The 14,470-nt window shown below is 47.8% G+C and overlaps 1 protein-coding gene across 5 annotated transcripts in view; it reads left to right on the top strand.

Moving 5' to 3' along the window:
• The window catches only part of LOC123581539, a 53,985-nt gene that overhangs the window by 35,002 nt on the left and 4,513 nt on the right, over window positions 1-14,470 (top strand). For 4 of the 5 annotated variants that reach the window (XR_006703800.1, XR_006703799.1, XR_006703801.1 and 1 more), the window contains one exon: window positions 1,310-1,697. Coding sequence is in view for 1 of the 5 variants with exons in the window: in XM_045447674.1 (XP_045303630.1) it covers window positions 12,683-12,841 (159 nt within the window). In the remaining 4 variants the exon portion in view is untranslated. Of the gene's footprint in view, window positions 1-1,309; window positions 1,698-12,682; window positions 13,156-14,470 lie in introns of those variants that run through there. The other variant, XM_045447674.1, reaches the window with a different exon arrangement.

The following is a 14,470-nucleotide window of genomic DNA, read 5'->3' as shown; positions in this document are numbered from 1 at the left end:
CCACCACACTTCACCTTCCCAAGTTACGAGAGGGCTCCGGGCCTCATCACTCTGTTTACAGAGGATCCACTGTCCCCAAGGGCTTCAGGAGAGAGGACAAGGCTAAGGGCTGCCGCTATAAGCCAGGGCTCTAGGGGGGCGGCTTCCCTGCTCTGTCCACTCACCTCAGAGGCCCCACTTACCTCTCCTCCCTGACCTGTGCACCCAGCAGCCTCAGACACGCTCTCCTCCTCCCCCCCCCATCGCCCTCCCCCCTCCCCTCGACCCCTCAAATGACATCGACTTTCCTTTCCTCCTGAATGCTGGATTGGAGGCAGACTTTTTTTATTTTTTTTAAAGTCAATTTTCCATTTCTGCATTTTTAATTTATGGGGAGTCTCAAGAAATAGGAACAAGGGAAGGAATGAGGGGCCAAGGGAAACTGTCACGATTCCTAGTACAGAGTCATGATTCTCCTGCCTCAGTTTCCCCTCCGTCAGTGCATGTGAAAGTGTCTGTGTGGGTGTGAGGGGTTCCTCACCTCAGTATGGGAGTCCTAGCCAGCCCTGGTGCGCAGAAACCCCCTGTGGCTGATTTGGAGGGCCGGGATGACCGTAGAATTCAGTTTCTAGAATTCAGCCTTAAAGGACTTCATTTCTCCATTGTGATGGGCACCTACCTTGCCACTGGACAACCATTATCCCCATTCTTCTTTATTGTTAGAAGAGTTCCAATTTTGGTGGTGGTGGGGGAAGGAGTTTATTGTCCCATGTGCTTAGGGGCAGGGGAATCTTTCTGTCCCCATGGGTGAACGTTGATTAGTCTAAACTGACCGTGGAAATTCTATTCCCTTCTTGTTATCGCTTTAGTCATGGGTACGTACAGCAATCCTAACCAATATGGTATGAAGGAAAATCAGGGACATCTGTTCAGGAGGCTTCTGGAAAGGGTATTCCTCACTGACAAAAAGAGACGGAGGAAGAGGAATTGCCCACCTGCCTTCGGATGCAGTGGTATGAACTCAGTGGGGCAGCGACCTTGTCGCCACGAGACAGACAAGGACCAAAGCTGAAGATGGGAGAGAAAAGTGAAGCATATGATCCTAGTGCCACTACACTGACTGAGTCTGGAAGCACTTTATCTCCAGGCTTCTTAGAACGTTTAAGCTGCTTCTAGTAGACTCTTTCGTTATTTGGGTTCGAAGCATTCCAATTAATGTACCTCATGAATAGGGGAGGTGGGACTGACAGCTAACAAGCTAAAGACTCAAGACAAATGACAGGGAAATGAGAAGTCAAACAATAATGAGGAACTTTTTCATGCCCATTAGGTTGGCTGATAATCGAGCCTGGTGCCTGCTGACCTTGGGTGAGACTGTGGAGCCATGGCACCTCCCCCACACTGCCATCACTTCGGGAAACCAGCTGGAGCGCCTATATATCAGAAGATACTCACAGTTAGTGGGCCAGCCACTCTCCTCTTTGGCAAATAAGTGGAGATACCCTTGTACACATGCAGAGGGGAACGTGCATACTAATGCTCTTGACAGCATTTTCATAATGGAGGAATTTGGAAACAAGCCTTGATGGTCATCAACTTGAAACCAGACTGCTTCTCCAGACTTTGGCCCCATGAATAAAGCGCAGCTACAGGTATCAACATGATTAAATATCAAAAATACAATTCCGAGTGAAGAAAAATACGTCTCAGAGATACAGGTAGGATCTGAAGTTTCAAAACACACAAACGACCTGATAAATACGTAAAGAAATGCATTGGGAGGATAAGCACCTTGTTCAAAATGGTAGCTTGTTTGAGGAAAGAGAGAGGGGAACGGTGCATGGGGAGCTCCATTAGACCTCAATGCTTTTCTTCCTTAAGCAGGATTGGGAGTAGATGGTGGATATTAGATTCTCTATACTTTTTTTCATGTGTCTGAAATATTTCATGAAAAAAAAATTCTTGAACCTGGTGTTATGGGCTCGAATCAATGAAGTGAACCTTGACATCGACAAGCATATGGTCCTTAGCCAGGTGCATACGTGGAGTTTTTTAAGGTTGGGGGGGGGATGGGTGGCAGTGGTGCCTGGATTAACAAGAGTTTATGAGAAAAGGAGCCAGAGAGGTTTGTTTTATTTGTACCACGAGATTCTTGTGAACCAACAGGATGATGTAGTTTCTAAATAAGTTGGTGTCCACTTGGGTTAGAAGCATAAAATTACAGTGATAACTTAAGAGGAAGTGAGTCCAGCCTTATTTCCCACTGAGCAGATGTTGCCCGGAGGATGATGTGCAGGTCCAGATTTGTCACGTTACAAGGACTATTTTCAGGGTAGAATAGGTTAAAAATGAATAACGTGGTGAAAACCCTCGAGACGATGTCATACAGGACGGGTTGGGGAACAGAGGACGTAGTCGCAACACAATGACTCTCGTCACATCTTTGATGAAATGTCATGGAGCAGAGGGAGAAGATATGTCACGTGGGACCAGAGACTCACCCAATATTGAAAGACATCAGGTGCATGCGTTAGGTGGGGTGCTACTTTTAGCTCAGTATGAGCTGGAGCTGATTAATGTTAGAGGTATCCTACGATGGGCACAGTGGCCCTGGGAAACAGTTGGCATCTTGTCACTGGGAAAGTCCAAGAAGCCTTTGTGGAGGGGTCGGGTTCCAGCACTGAGTGGGTGGCTAGACTAGACAGCCTCTGAGGTCCCGGTCCTATGGCTGCACAGTCATGGGACAGAGCATACAATACAGATATTATTGGGAGATGCCAGCAGCTATGTGGCGAGCAATGAGACATCCTGGAAGTAATTCCATCACTGTTTTGGCCATCGGCTTTGTGATCAGGAGCATCAATCATTCTTTGGCCTTTCTATTTGCTGAAAGGTGGAAGAGAAGCCTAGGACATAGGTGAGGGCTTGTGTCTACAGAAGGGAGATGGCTGAAGTAGGGGCTGTGGGCGGATACGGCCCACCCTCTGTTACCATAAGGAGGCAGCCCTCAAGAGCATGATAAGAAGATACGGTTTCCAAGGACGGCTGATATCTATCCGTAAGCTACAGCCTGTGGATGCAAGTCCTGCCTTATGGATTAGCTGTTCCCAGTGTTGAAGAATGGGAGAAGTAGTGGGCACGTACAAATAGATGTGTAAGTAGGCTGGAGATAGGACTTGGAGAGTCTCTGCTCAATGATAATTTTGAGGAATTGAGATTTCCACCAGGGGCTCTAAAGTCCTGGGTTCTGGTGGGTACAAAGAGGTAGATGGGAAGGTAAGAAGGAAGCACTTCTCACAGTGTGAGGATAAATATGCCTTTCTTTATCCACCAAATTTTCTCAATGGGTGGTGGTGTGTATTTTGTGTGTGTGTGTGTTTGTGTGTGTGTGTGTGTTTGTGTGTGTGTGTGTGTGTGTGTGTTTTCCCCAAAGGCTTTGGGAAAGTTTTGTTTCACTGTTGTAATAAGGTCTCAGCTGTGTTTGGTAGAGTGTTAAAAGCAGAATGCCAGATGACAAAAAGTATTAAGGATCAGTGAGAGATGACCCCTTTCTAACATCCACTGGGCCTGTGCGATCTCTGCCCAGAGGGAACCCCTATGGCCCAGTATGACCTTCCATGTCAAATGTGGAGTCTGCAGATGCTGTTTTCTTTCCTCTTTCTCCTCCTTTCTTTCTTCATCCGTCCCTCCGTCCCTCCCTCCCTTCCTCCCTCTCTTCCTTCCTCTGTCTCTTCCTTCCTCTCTTCCCTCCTTCCCTCCCTCCTTCCTTCCTTCCTTCCTTCCTTCCTTCCTTCCTTCCCTCTCACCTTTCTTCTTTCTTTCTTTCTTTCTGTCTTTCTTTCTTTCCTTCTCTTTCATTGGGTTTGATGTACTTTATTGATGGAACATCCCAGGGCATCTGGGATGGAAACTGTCAACACGGGGAGATTCTCAGAGTGCTGGAGGAGGCATGGAGGCAAGGACTCCCCAGCAGCTGAGGACCTCTCTGTTGCTCTCATGCTCTCATGGAGGCTGGTAGTCCAGGGAGCTTTTACTCCTTGGATACCATGTGGACAATATGGCCTACTACCTGGTTGCTGTAGCCAAATTCACTTTTGTAAAACTTAGTAGTTTAGAACAACAACCATTTATCATCTCTTACAGTTTCCGAGTGCCAGGGGCTGGCTGTAGCTGCGCTGGGTTCCTGCTCAGGGTCTCACATGATGTTGCGGTCAAGCTGGGGCTGCAGTGTCTGAAGGCTGGGATGGGCCCACGAACCCACTCCAAACTCACTTACGTGGGTGTTGGCAGGAGACTCCAGTCCTCACCACGAGAGTGTCTCACGTCTCCTGTTCCTGACATGACTTCCCCCCATAGCAAGTGATCCAGAAGTAAGAGAGTGACAGAGAAAAAGTGGAACCTGCAGTCTATTGTAACCTAATCTTGGAAGTGATGTATCATCCCTTCTGCAATATGCTACTAGTCACAAGACCAACCCTGGTTCGGAGTGTAAGGCGTGACTACTAGGACACAGCACTGGGACTTGTAACTCTAATTGCAGACATGAACATCTAAATTAGCTCCAGAAAGATCTATATCTGGGCAGAAGGAGTGTTAATATTTGTTCATTCAACGGGCTCTTATTAAACACTTCCTTTGTGCGAGTCACTGTTCTAGGTGCTGAAAATACCACGGTGAACAAGACATTCAGTTTCCGCTTTCAGGGATTTGAAATTTTAGTGAGAGAGGCAGAGAATGCACAAATAAAACGAGTGGTTCTAAGTCCTACGGAGAAAATAAAATGAGGGCTGTGACAGTGAAGGGAAGGATACATCCGTTTGACATGTTTACTTCCGGCCTGATCTTTCTTCACAACAGCCCTCGGGGCAGTGTTACCAGCGTCTCCATTTGCCGCGTGAGGACGCCAAGTCTCACGGGAGGTGATGTGATTTTCCCGGGATCCCAGTTACCGAGAGACAGGGCTGGGGTTTAAACCGCAGTTCTCTGTCTCTTTCCCAAGCCTGCGTACGTCACCTCTGTGTGCTTCTGTCTACCCCAAGAAGAGACCCTGCAAGCTGGGTTTGTACATCAGAACATCCTTTGAAGGTCTCCTATGGAAAGGTTCAAATCCCTGCAAGTCTGTAGGCAGCTTGAGGGCAGGCCTGGCGCTTTCTTAGACTCTGCATCCCCCCTAGACACCTGGGTATTCTCAGATGGACTGGTTCTCAGGCTCCTGTGTAGTTTTTTCTGGGCTCTGTTGTGTCTGTGCCCACCCTGCCGGCAGTTTGTTTCTGGGAGGGAAGCATCCCCCCGAAGCTTTGCTGGCTGTCTCCACTGGCCGTCGCCCCGCCAGAGCCAATGTTGGGGGGCTCTGGTCACCTCTCGCGGTCTCATTTTCAACAAGAGCACTTTGAAAGAGAAAAGCATCAGCTGGTTGTCAGCAAAAAAGGGTAGTCCACTTTCACATTCGTGATCTTGCCGCCCCTCGAAGCGGACATGTGAAGTAGGCAAAATGGGGCTTATGGTTCAATTTCACGGATGCAGACACCAAGACTCAGAAGGAGAAAACCACTTTTCCTGAGGTCTCACAGCGATGACTGGAAGGGTGAAGGCTTTCTGATCCTACCACAGAGAGGTCTCTTCCCCACTCTGTAACTGTCGAGAGATTATGTTCTGCGAAATAAAGGTCCATGTGGTCCAGCTAGAGTAGTGCTTCTCAAACTTCGATGTATAAATTAATTACCTGGGGATCTCACTAAATTGCAAATTCTGACTACCTGGGTCTGAGATGGTGCCTGAGATTCTGCATTTATTTACTTATTTATTTATTTATTTTAGAGAGAAAGAGAGAGAGAGTGCCAGAGGGGGAGAGGGGGCGAGAAAGAGAGAGAGAGAGAGGAGACAGAGAATCCTAAGCAGCCTCCACGCTCAGCACGGAGCCCGACTTGAGCCAAAATCAAGAGTCAGATGGTCAACTGACTGAGCCACCCAGGTGCCCCAGAGATTCTGCATTTCTTTAATATTTTTTTAATGTTTATTTATTTTTGAGAGAGAGAGAGAGAGAGAGAGAGAGAGAGAGAGAGAGAGAGAGAGACGGAGCATGAGCGGGGAGGGGAAGAGAGAGAGGGAGACACAATGTGAAGCAGGATCCAGGCTCTGTCAGCACAGAGCTGGACGTGAGGCTCGAACTCACGATGTGTGAGATCATGACCTGAGCCGAAGTCGGATGCTTAACTGACTGAGTCGGCCAGGCACCCTGAGATTCTGCATTTCTTAGCCCACGTGCAGGGGGTGCCCGTGCTGCTGCTCCATGGTCTACGCGTTGAGTAATAAAGGTCACCCTCTGGCCCGTTTTCAGATGTCAGAATTCTAGCCATCCTTTGAAATGCAGGCTGATGACCCCTGCACCTAGGAAACGTCCCTAATGTCTTCTTCGGTTGGGAGTGCAGCCTCCTCTCTCAGTGCCACCCTGTGGGCTTGTTGCTCCCCTAGGAGGGCCCAGGTCCCCTGCTAGTTACACTAACCTGACCCGTGATCTCAGACGCTCCTCGCCGGGCATGGCTCACACTGGGTCGCGTTCACAGTGGCTCTGGATTTCTTTACTGTAGGCGGCATCGGTGGTGAGAAAATGAACACTGAGTTGGGCAGCTGAGCTGATGTCTTAATTCGCCATTTCTTTTCTGCTGGGACGTTTCACTAAGCGATAAAATCTTACGGTAATATTGACAAGGCCACGCTTTCGGGCTGTGGGGCTGCTCTAAGTTTAAACTGATAAGACAGCTGATAAACAGACGCTGGGCTGTAAGTCTGCCTCTAATCTTCAACACTGGCAAATTTTGAGTCCATTGCCACTGGCCTGTACTTAGGGAAAAATCTCTTCTCAGAAAGTGGAAGGCCTAAACATACGTAGAGCTTCTTTGCACTACCAGGCTCTGGTCTACAGCAGATACAAGCTTCTCCAGGCAGGGACCCGCTGATATTCATGTCTAAATCCCAGTATCTAGAACGTGGAGACGTACTCAGTAAGTTCTCAAGTACTGACCGCGCAGGGCCACGGACGTAAGTTACGACTAAAAAAACAAAACAAAACAAAACAAAACAAAACAGGGAAGAATCATAACACATCCTCAGAGAATCTCAGTTTTTGCATTTCTCTCTTCATAGTTTAGGATTAGGCAATCTTCTAGATGAGGAAGTTGGTTATTCCTTTTTGCTGGACAGATGGGCACACAGATGCTCTGGGAAGTTCATTAACCCCACCCTGACATTTTTGCGGTCCTGGCTTTGTCTTACAGTGGATCTTGGAACATATCCAAAATATACTTAGACATACTTCTCTGGGAGAAAAGCTTTTACACTTCAGAAACACACACACACACACACACACACACACACACACTCTTAATTTGAGGTTGAATTTTTCTGCCCTAATTAGCTGTGTCTTTGAGCTTCAAGAGCTAGTTTTACTGTGGTTATTAACGAGGCCAATCTCTGATCGCTGGTCTTTTTCAAAAGCATTCCAGCCTGCTAAACAGTGGCCTTTCATGATTTACAAGTTTGGAATCTTTGAGAGTTTTCAACAATTAAGGTGCTAACTTTTCGCACTCGTCCGGTCTCCAAACTTCTCAATCACAAAACCTTGAAAATGGTCTGTGGTGAGGGGAGCTCGGTGCTCCCGTAGGTCCCTTTCTAGACGTGGGAGGGTCTGGTGAGCTCATCTAGTCCGGCAGACATCGCTTCTAGAGAGGATGTTGGCAAGAAGTCACTGGCACTGCTCGTGAGCACGAAGCCTGTGCTAACTTAGCATGAAGCAACGGCCAAGGGCAAGTGCTGTCGGGGAGTGACTCCAAAGGCGCGAGAGCACACAGCCCTCCCTTTAACTCAGCGTGTTTTCAAAGTGCTTGGCGACTTGAAAGCTTACATCATCCTCACAACAAGGATGTGTGGTGCACCCACAAATGCTATTATTACTGAATGGGCAAAACGAGGACCCGAGAGGGAGAGTGACTTCTTTAAGGACACACAGTCAATGGCAGAACCAGATCCAAGGGCTGTCTGGTTCCCAGTCCAAAGCTCATCCCAAAAGGCGTGTCAACTCCTTCTGTCTAGAAAAGCACCCCTTCCTTGTGAAATAATTTCAAGTGCCGGCTTAAAACGTCTCGGCCCTGATCAACAAATCACACTCTATGTTCAGAAGACATCCGGAGACCCTGGGCATCCTGAGGTCCCATTTGATCTGATGAATCCTAATGAACAACACCAGTAACAAGTTAAGAGATCAATCACTCAATATTTACAGGCATGTTTCCCTTCACAGAAGGAACTTACTGCTAGTTTTGAAAAAGAAGCACACAGATGACGTGTTATGGAAATGTGGAAAATACAAATGGGTGACTGTGTATCAACAGCAGGACCCACAGGCTCTTTTATGAATGTGTGATGGGATAGATTTTTATCAAGACGGAAACATACCTAGAATTCCGTTGCCGTGTAGGTTTCTATTTATCTGAAACAAAGCAAGGGAAGATGGCTGTAAACGCACGGGTAAAGGGTTGTTACATTTCAGCCGTTTTCTTACTCTGATCATAGTTCCTGATACCTATCCAGCTCTCGATATACCTCGGATTCGATTGGCTAACAGACTAAAGAGAATTAATTGTTCCTGTGACAGGTGAGGTCTCGATATTTAACTGGAATCTTTCACTTCTCGTCAAATTACCTCCCAAATATCTTCATAGCTACCTGCTTCTCCCCACACCCAGCTGGTCTAAGTCTCCACCGTTTCTCGCTCAGGCATCTGAGCGAGACTCCCCAGGGGTCCACCTGCTCCCCACTTTGCTCAGTCCATCCGTTCTCCACACAGCAGCTGGAGTGGTCTTTCAAGCCACACCCTCGCTTAGAACCTGAGAGTGGCTTCTCACCACATTCAGAAGAAACTCCAACCCCTGCCAGCGTCGACGCCGTCCCGCAGGATCTAACCTTTGCCCATTTGCCGTCCTCACCTCCTACCTCTTGGGCCCTGGTGAACTGAGGCTCAGCAGTGCTCCTGGAGCATGCCCTCTGCCTCCCACCGGGCCTGCATGGACCTTCGGGGGTCTGTCCCTAGATCGCCACAGGTCTGGAGCCTCCTAATCCTCAGAGCGGCTTCCCTGAGCCCGCCCTCCGAAGTAGCTCTTCGTCTCCTCTCTTATCAGTGTCCTATCTTTTTTTTCTGCACACTTAACCTTCACTTGAAAAGTACCTTCTTCGTGTCTGTTCCCTCCCACTAGATGTAGGGCCAGAGAAAGTAAGAAAATGGTTTGTTTTATTCACTTCGGTATCACCCGTGCCTAAAACAGAGGCTAATATATAGCAGATGCTCCGTAAATACCGTGATGCACTGGGCCACGTGCAAATGTAGGAGAAAACACGGGGCACATTTGTTGAGCATCTACTACGAGTGACATCTCCTTCACCTTCCTTATCTTTTACGCCCCAGCAATGCGAGGTGCCTGTTGGCTCGCCGGGCCCAGAGGAGCGAGGTGGGTCTCAGGGAAGCTGACTGACACTTGTAAGGCTTTGGAATTATTCCCAGACACGTAGGGTGGGACATAGAGGCCAGTGACACTCCACAGCATGTGGCTCTTCCACCACAGTGTATGGATCGTTTACAATGTGGAAGGTAGCCAGGCATCCGGTGCTGCTGCCCCTGTGAACATCAGCTAGCAGTCAGCAATAGAATATGTGCCGAGGGGGAAATGTTACCATATGATGCGCAGGAGCAGACCAAGGACTCGTAATTCGAACAAATCGTAAGAATAAAAATGTTAAAAATGACAGGCAGCAGCTCCCCTGGCTGGCTCAGTAGGGTTACGCCATCCCCCCTCGGTGATCTGCGGGGATTTGGATAATAATCACAATTATGGATTGGGAGGAAGGAACGCACACCCCCCTTCCTCTATCACAGCTTTTCTAGCACTATCTGCTCAGCAGACGTCCAGGCCTTGCTGTAGCCACCCTGGTTCTCTCGCTAGACAAAGATCCCGAAGGGGACGAGGGGTCATGCCACACCGTTCAGCCCGTTCCCAGGGCCCGATGGAGGGGAAGCCCGCGGTACATGTTTGTGGAGTGGCTACGACACCTCATCTCCAGCACCTCAGGAAATCAAGAAGGAGCTCGTAGTTCTTGTCGTCCGAATGGGCTGCAATTGGGGTGCCCGGGGGGCTCAGTCGGTGAAGCGTCTGACTCTTGATTTTGGCTCTAGTCATGATCGCAGGGTCATGGGATCGAGCCCCGTGTCGGGCTCTGTGCTGAGCGTGGAGTCTGCTTGGGATTCTCTCTCTCTGTCTCAAATAAATAAATACATAATTAAAAAAAAAAAAAAAAGAATAGGCTGGAATTGAATTTGGGAGGGAGACCCGGTGTGGGTGACATGACCCCGTGAGGATAAGCCTTGAATAAACCCCTTCAGTGAGCACTGTCTTCTCTGTCCAGCCTGAGCCAAAATCAGCTTTCCTGCTGCCAAATGGTGAGTGATATGCCAAGGATGGCTTCAGCTAAAGCCGCAGATGGTTACGTGTCTTTCCCAGCTCATGCTTATGCCATCGGCTTGCAGATGCTACGGTGCAGATTCAGACCTGGTGTCACTGGTTGAATTGTGTCCCCTTCAAAGGAGAGCTTACAGCCTTAGTCCTCGGGCCGTCAGCTACCGCCTTGCTTGTAAATAAGGTCATGGCAGGTATCATTAGTTACGTGAGTTACATGGACTATGCCGTGTCTGAAATCTAATAGGACTGGCATCCTGGCAAGAAGAGGGGGATTTGGACACAGGGACGCACAGGGAAGGTGGCCATGGGAAGACGGAGGTAGGGATTGGCGTAGACGCAGTCACAAGCCAAGGGCCACCTGGGTTTACCCAAAGCTGAAAGAAGCAAGGAAGGGGACACCCTTGGAGGTTTTGGAGGGAGCACGTCCACCAGCATATGGATTTTGGACTTCTGGCATTTAGCACTAGGAGACAACATGCTTCTGTGGTTTTAAACCGCCTGGTTTGTGATACTTTGTCAAGGCAGCCCTGGGAAGCTAGTAAAAATCTAGGAATAAATATCACCATTGGCTGGTGTGACTCTTCTAAGGCAACCCAGACAATCCATACCGAATAAATGAACAAGTCAGAGAAAAGGGGACAAAGAAGGAAAGGGCATTTATCTGTGGATCTCTCCACCCGGGGTGCTCCGAGAAGAGCCCTTTCTGTGCAACATCCCCAGATCTGGAGAATCGTGAAGCACGTGACACAGCTTTCCACGGCTGCTGACCTCACTGTGCCAGCTCACGGAGTCTGTGCCCAGAAGAGCTGAACCGTCTTCCGGGAGCACGGCCATACTGCAGACCTCTGTGCGCATTTGTTCATGTGTAACGTCAGTCTCTTCCCACTCGCTTGTCTAGTGGCTCGAGTCCGGTTCCCAACTCCATTGTGCCTCCAAGTCATCCAAGTCGTTAATCCAAAGCACGCTTTCCATCATCTTCTTATGTGACACTTAGCAGCTTTCAACACTGTTGGCCATATGCTCTCCTGGGGCCCTCTCTTCTCCTGTCTCTCTGAGCTCTCCTTTTCAGCAGTCTCCTCCAACCCTACCCTTAAATGTTGAGTTCCTGGAGATTCTTCTTCCTACTAGGTCAGCTCGTCCATACCCATCTACCCTGTAGACTCCAGCTACCACCCAGGCACTGACGACTTCCCAAATTTCAAGACCCACCTGTCCAGTCACTCATGTAACATCTCTACTGGGGTAACACAAAAGCTCCTCCAATTCAGTATATCCAACAAACAACTCAGAGTGTTTTCCTTAGCCTCATCTTCCTTGGGGATTCCTAGCTCAGCGAATGTCCCTATCATCCTATTCTGAAATCCTGAAATATCAGGCTCATCATGGATCCCATCCTTTCCTTCCTTCTTTCTACCTTTCCCATCCAATCAGTCACCAAGTCCTGGTATTTTGACCTTTTCTTTATCTTTGAAATCTTTGACTTCCCTGCCATCACTTTTACGCAAGTTACTTTCCATTTTGTACATTATCTGCGAAAGCAGTGTTTTAAGAGCACAGATCTCTTTAAGGTGCTTCTCTGTCTAAGATCCTTCAATGATGAGCTATTGTGCTTAGATTCCTTACATGTCCTAGGAGGCCTCGAATAACCTGGCCCTTGAAACTCATCCAGGTTCTTTCCATGTCTCTGCTCTTCATTCCAATGTTGGCTTCCCTCCTGATGCCAAAATGACTGCAGAAGTCTTTTAGGCTTTATATCCACTGACGCCTCTGTCCAGAAGGAGAGTAACAGCTGGTTATAGCTCCCTTAAAAGAGTGCTTATTCTTGCCCCCTCTTTTCCCTGCTCAAGAGACCATGGCAAATCTCCTTTTAGGTCTTTTTGGAATATACTGCTGATTCCTGAACGAATTCCTTGGTTGAAGGAGTGCCACGTATGGATGAGATTGGGCCTAATTTACCAAAATGGATGCCTGGTGAAAGGAGAATGAGGTTAACCTGATTGGGTTGAAATAATGAGGATCTACTCCTAGACCCGGGAGTAAAGGAAATCCCTTTCCTCCCACCCTACCAGCACACACAAAACCAACCACCTGCATTCTCCAGTCTTGGAGTGGGTGGCGGGGAGGGGGAGTACATGGGGTACCAAGGAAGCTCCAGAATGAAATACCACCATATTGACCTCTTTCTCTTTCTTATCTAGGTGAGTCCTACTCACTGTTCAAAGCTGAGCATGAACATCACTTACAGAAACCCTCTCCAGACCCTTCTCAACGCCCGCTACAAACACACTGGACCTCTCTATTCCACACTGACACAGGTCATTGCTCCCCCTTCACATTGCCTGTGGCCACGGCTGTAATTGGTTGTACAGTTACTCTGATGCCTGCGTCCTTCCCTCCCACCTTCGAAGAATGTCGGCTCCAGAGGGCAGGTCCATCGTCTGCTTTGGTCTCAGTGGTATCTCTACCTACTAACACATGTATTACACATCATAGATGTTCATTAAAAATGTGTTGAGGGGCGCCGGGTGGCTCAGTCAGTTGAGTGTCCGACTTCAGCTCAGGTCTTGATCTCACAGTTCGTGAGTTCAGGCTCCGCACCGGGCTCGCTGCTGACAGCGTGGAGCTGGCTTCGCATCCTCTGCAACTCTCCACTATCTGTCCCTCCCCTGCTCACGCTGTCGCTCTCAAAAATAAAACTAAAATAAAATGTGTTGAAGACAAATAAAAAGTAAATAAAAATGTGTTGAAGAAAGCAATCAAAATAACAAATAAATAAAATCTGTACCTTATAGAAAAAGACGAAGAAACAGCAAATCCTTCAACCGTCATATCCTTGTCTGAAGATTATCAATGCCAACAATTTTCTTTTCAAAATTTCTCCTGGTTCTTTTTTCTATGCATATATATATTTGCATGATTGGGTTTGTACAGCGTACATAATTTTGTATTTTGGGTGTTTAAATTGACATCGTAACACTGACATCGTTTTAGAACCGTTTCCCTATTAATGGGCCTATCCAGTTTCTACCATCAAATTTTTACTTATAAGCAGCATTGTGATGAACATCCTTTTGCAAACAACCGTTGTCCTTCATCTCCGATCGGACACATTTCTGGGAGTGGGCTACCGGAAAAAAGGACACGACTACTTTCAAACTTTTTCCTCAAATGCTAACCGTGCTACTGGGGCAAGAACCATACACCAAAACTATATTTTAGGTCAAGACAGGGAACCAACATCTATCTGCTAAGCGAAGTGAAAATCTGTCCTTCAGGAAAACATACATATTTTAGCCTCTGTTTGGCAGTAATAGTGATATTCTAAAACATCCCTTGTATTTGGGAAGGATCAAATTCCTTATCAGATTATGCAAATCTGGCATTATTTATTTTGGGATGCACTGGCAATCTTGGAAGATGTAGCCATTCTTTATAACAGTGCTAAAAATACAGTGTCTGTCTCTTTTTTTTTAAAAAAAGTATTCCTTATCATCCTTGTCACTTCCAAATCCCTGTATTCCTTCACCTAGCTTTTTAAATTTGCCCTTCCTTCTCTCTCTTGTCTTCCAACTGCTGTGATAAAGCACAATCCTGGGGGCACAGGCATTTGGCTACATTCTGACCCACACAAAGTCTGGGCTAATTTCTAAAAAAAAAAAGGATAAATGCTGATCTTTCCTATAAAACAGGCTGGAACTTGGTGGGATTCTGAATAAGAATCTGGGACTGGATGAGAGCTCTTCTTTATAAAATAGAGGGTGAGCAGGGGAGGGGCAGAGGGAGAAGGAGACACAGAGTCCCAAGCAGGCTCCAAGCTGTCGGCACAGAGCCCGACGCGGGGCTCAAACTTGCGGACCGTGAGATCATGACCTGAGCCGAAGTCGGACGCTTAACCGACTGAGCCACCCCGGTGCCCCAAGATCTCTGCTTTTCCTTTGTGTTTCCTTTCCATCCCCAGCAAGTGAGCCCACAGTCCTGTCATCTTT

This window comes from Leopardus geoffroyi, chromosome A3, assembly GCF_018350155.1.
Source record: "Leopardus geoffroyi isolate Oge1 chromosome A3, O.geoffroyi_Oge1_pat1.0, whole genome shotgun sequence".
In the NCBI taxonomy this organism is placed as follows: Eukaryota; Metazoa; Chordata; class Mammalia; order Carnivora; family Felidae; genus Leopardus; species Leopardus geoffroyi.
This window is presented reverse-complemented; position numbering and strand designations above follow the sequence as displayed.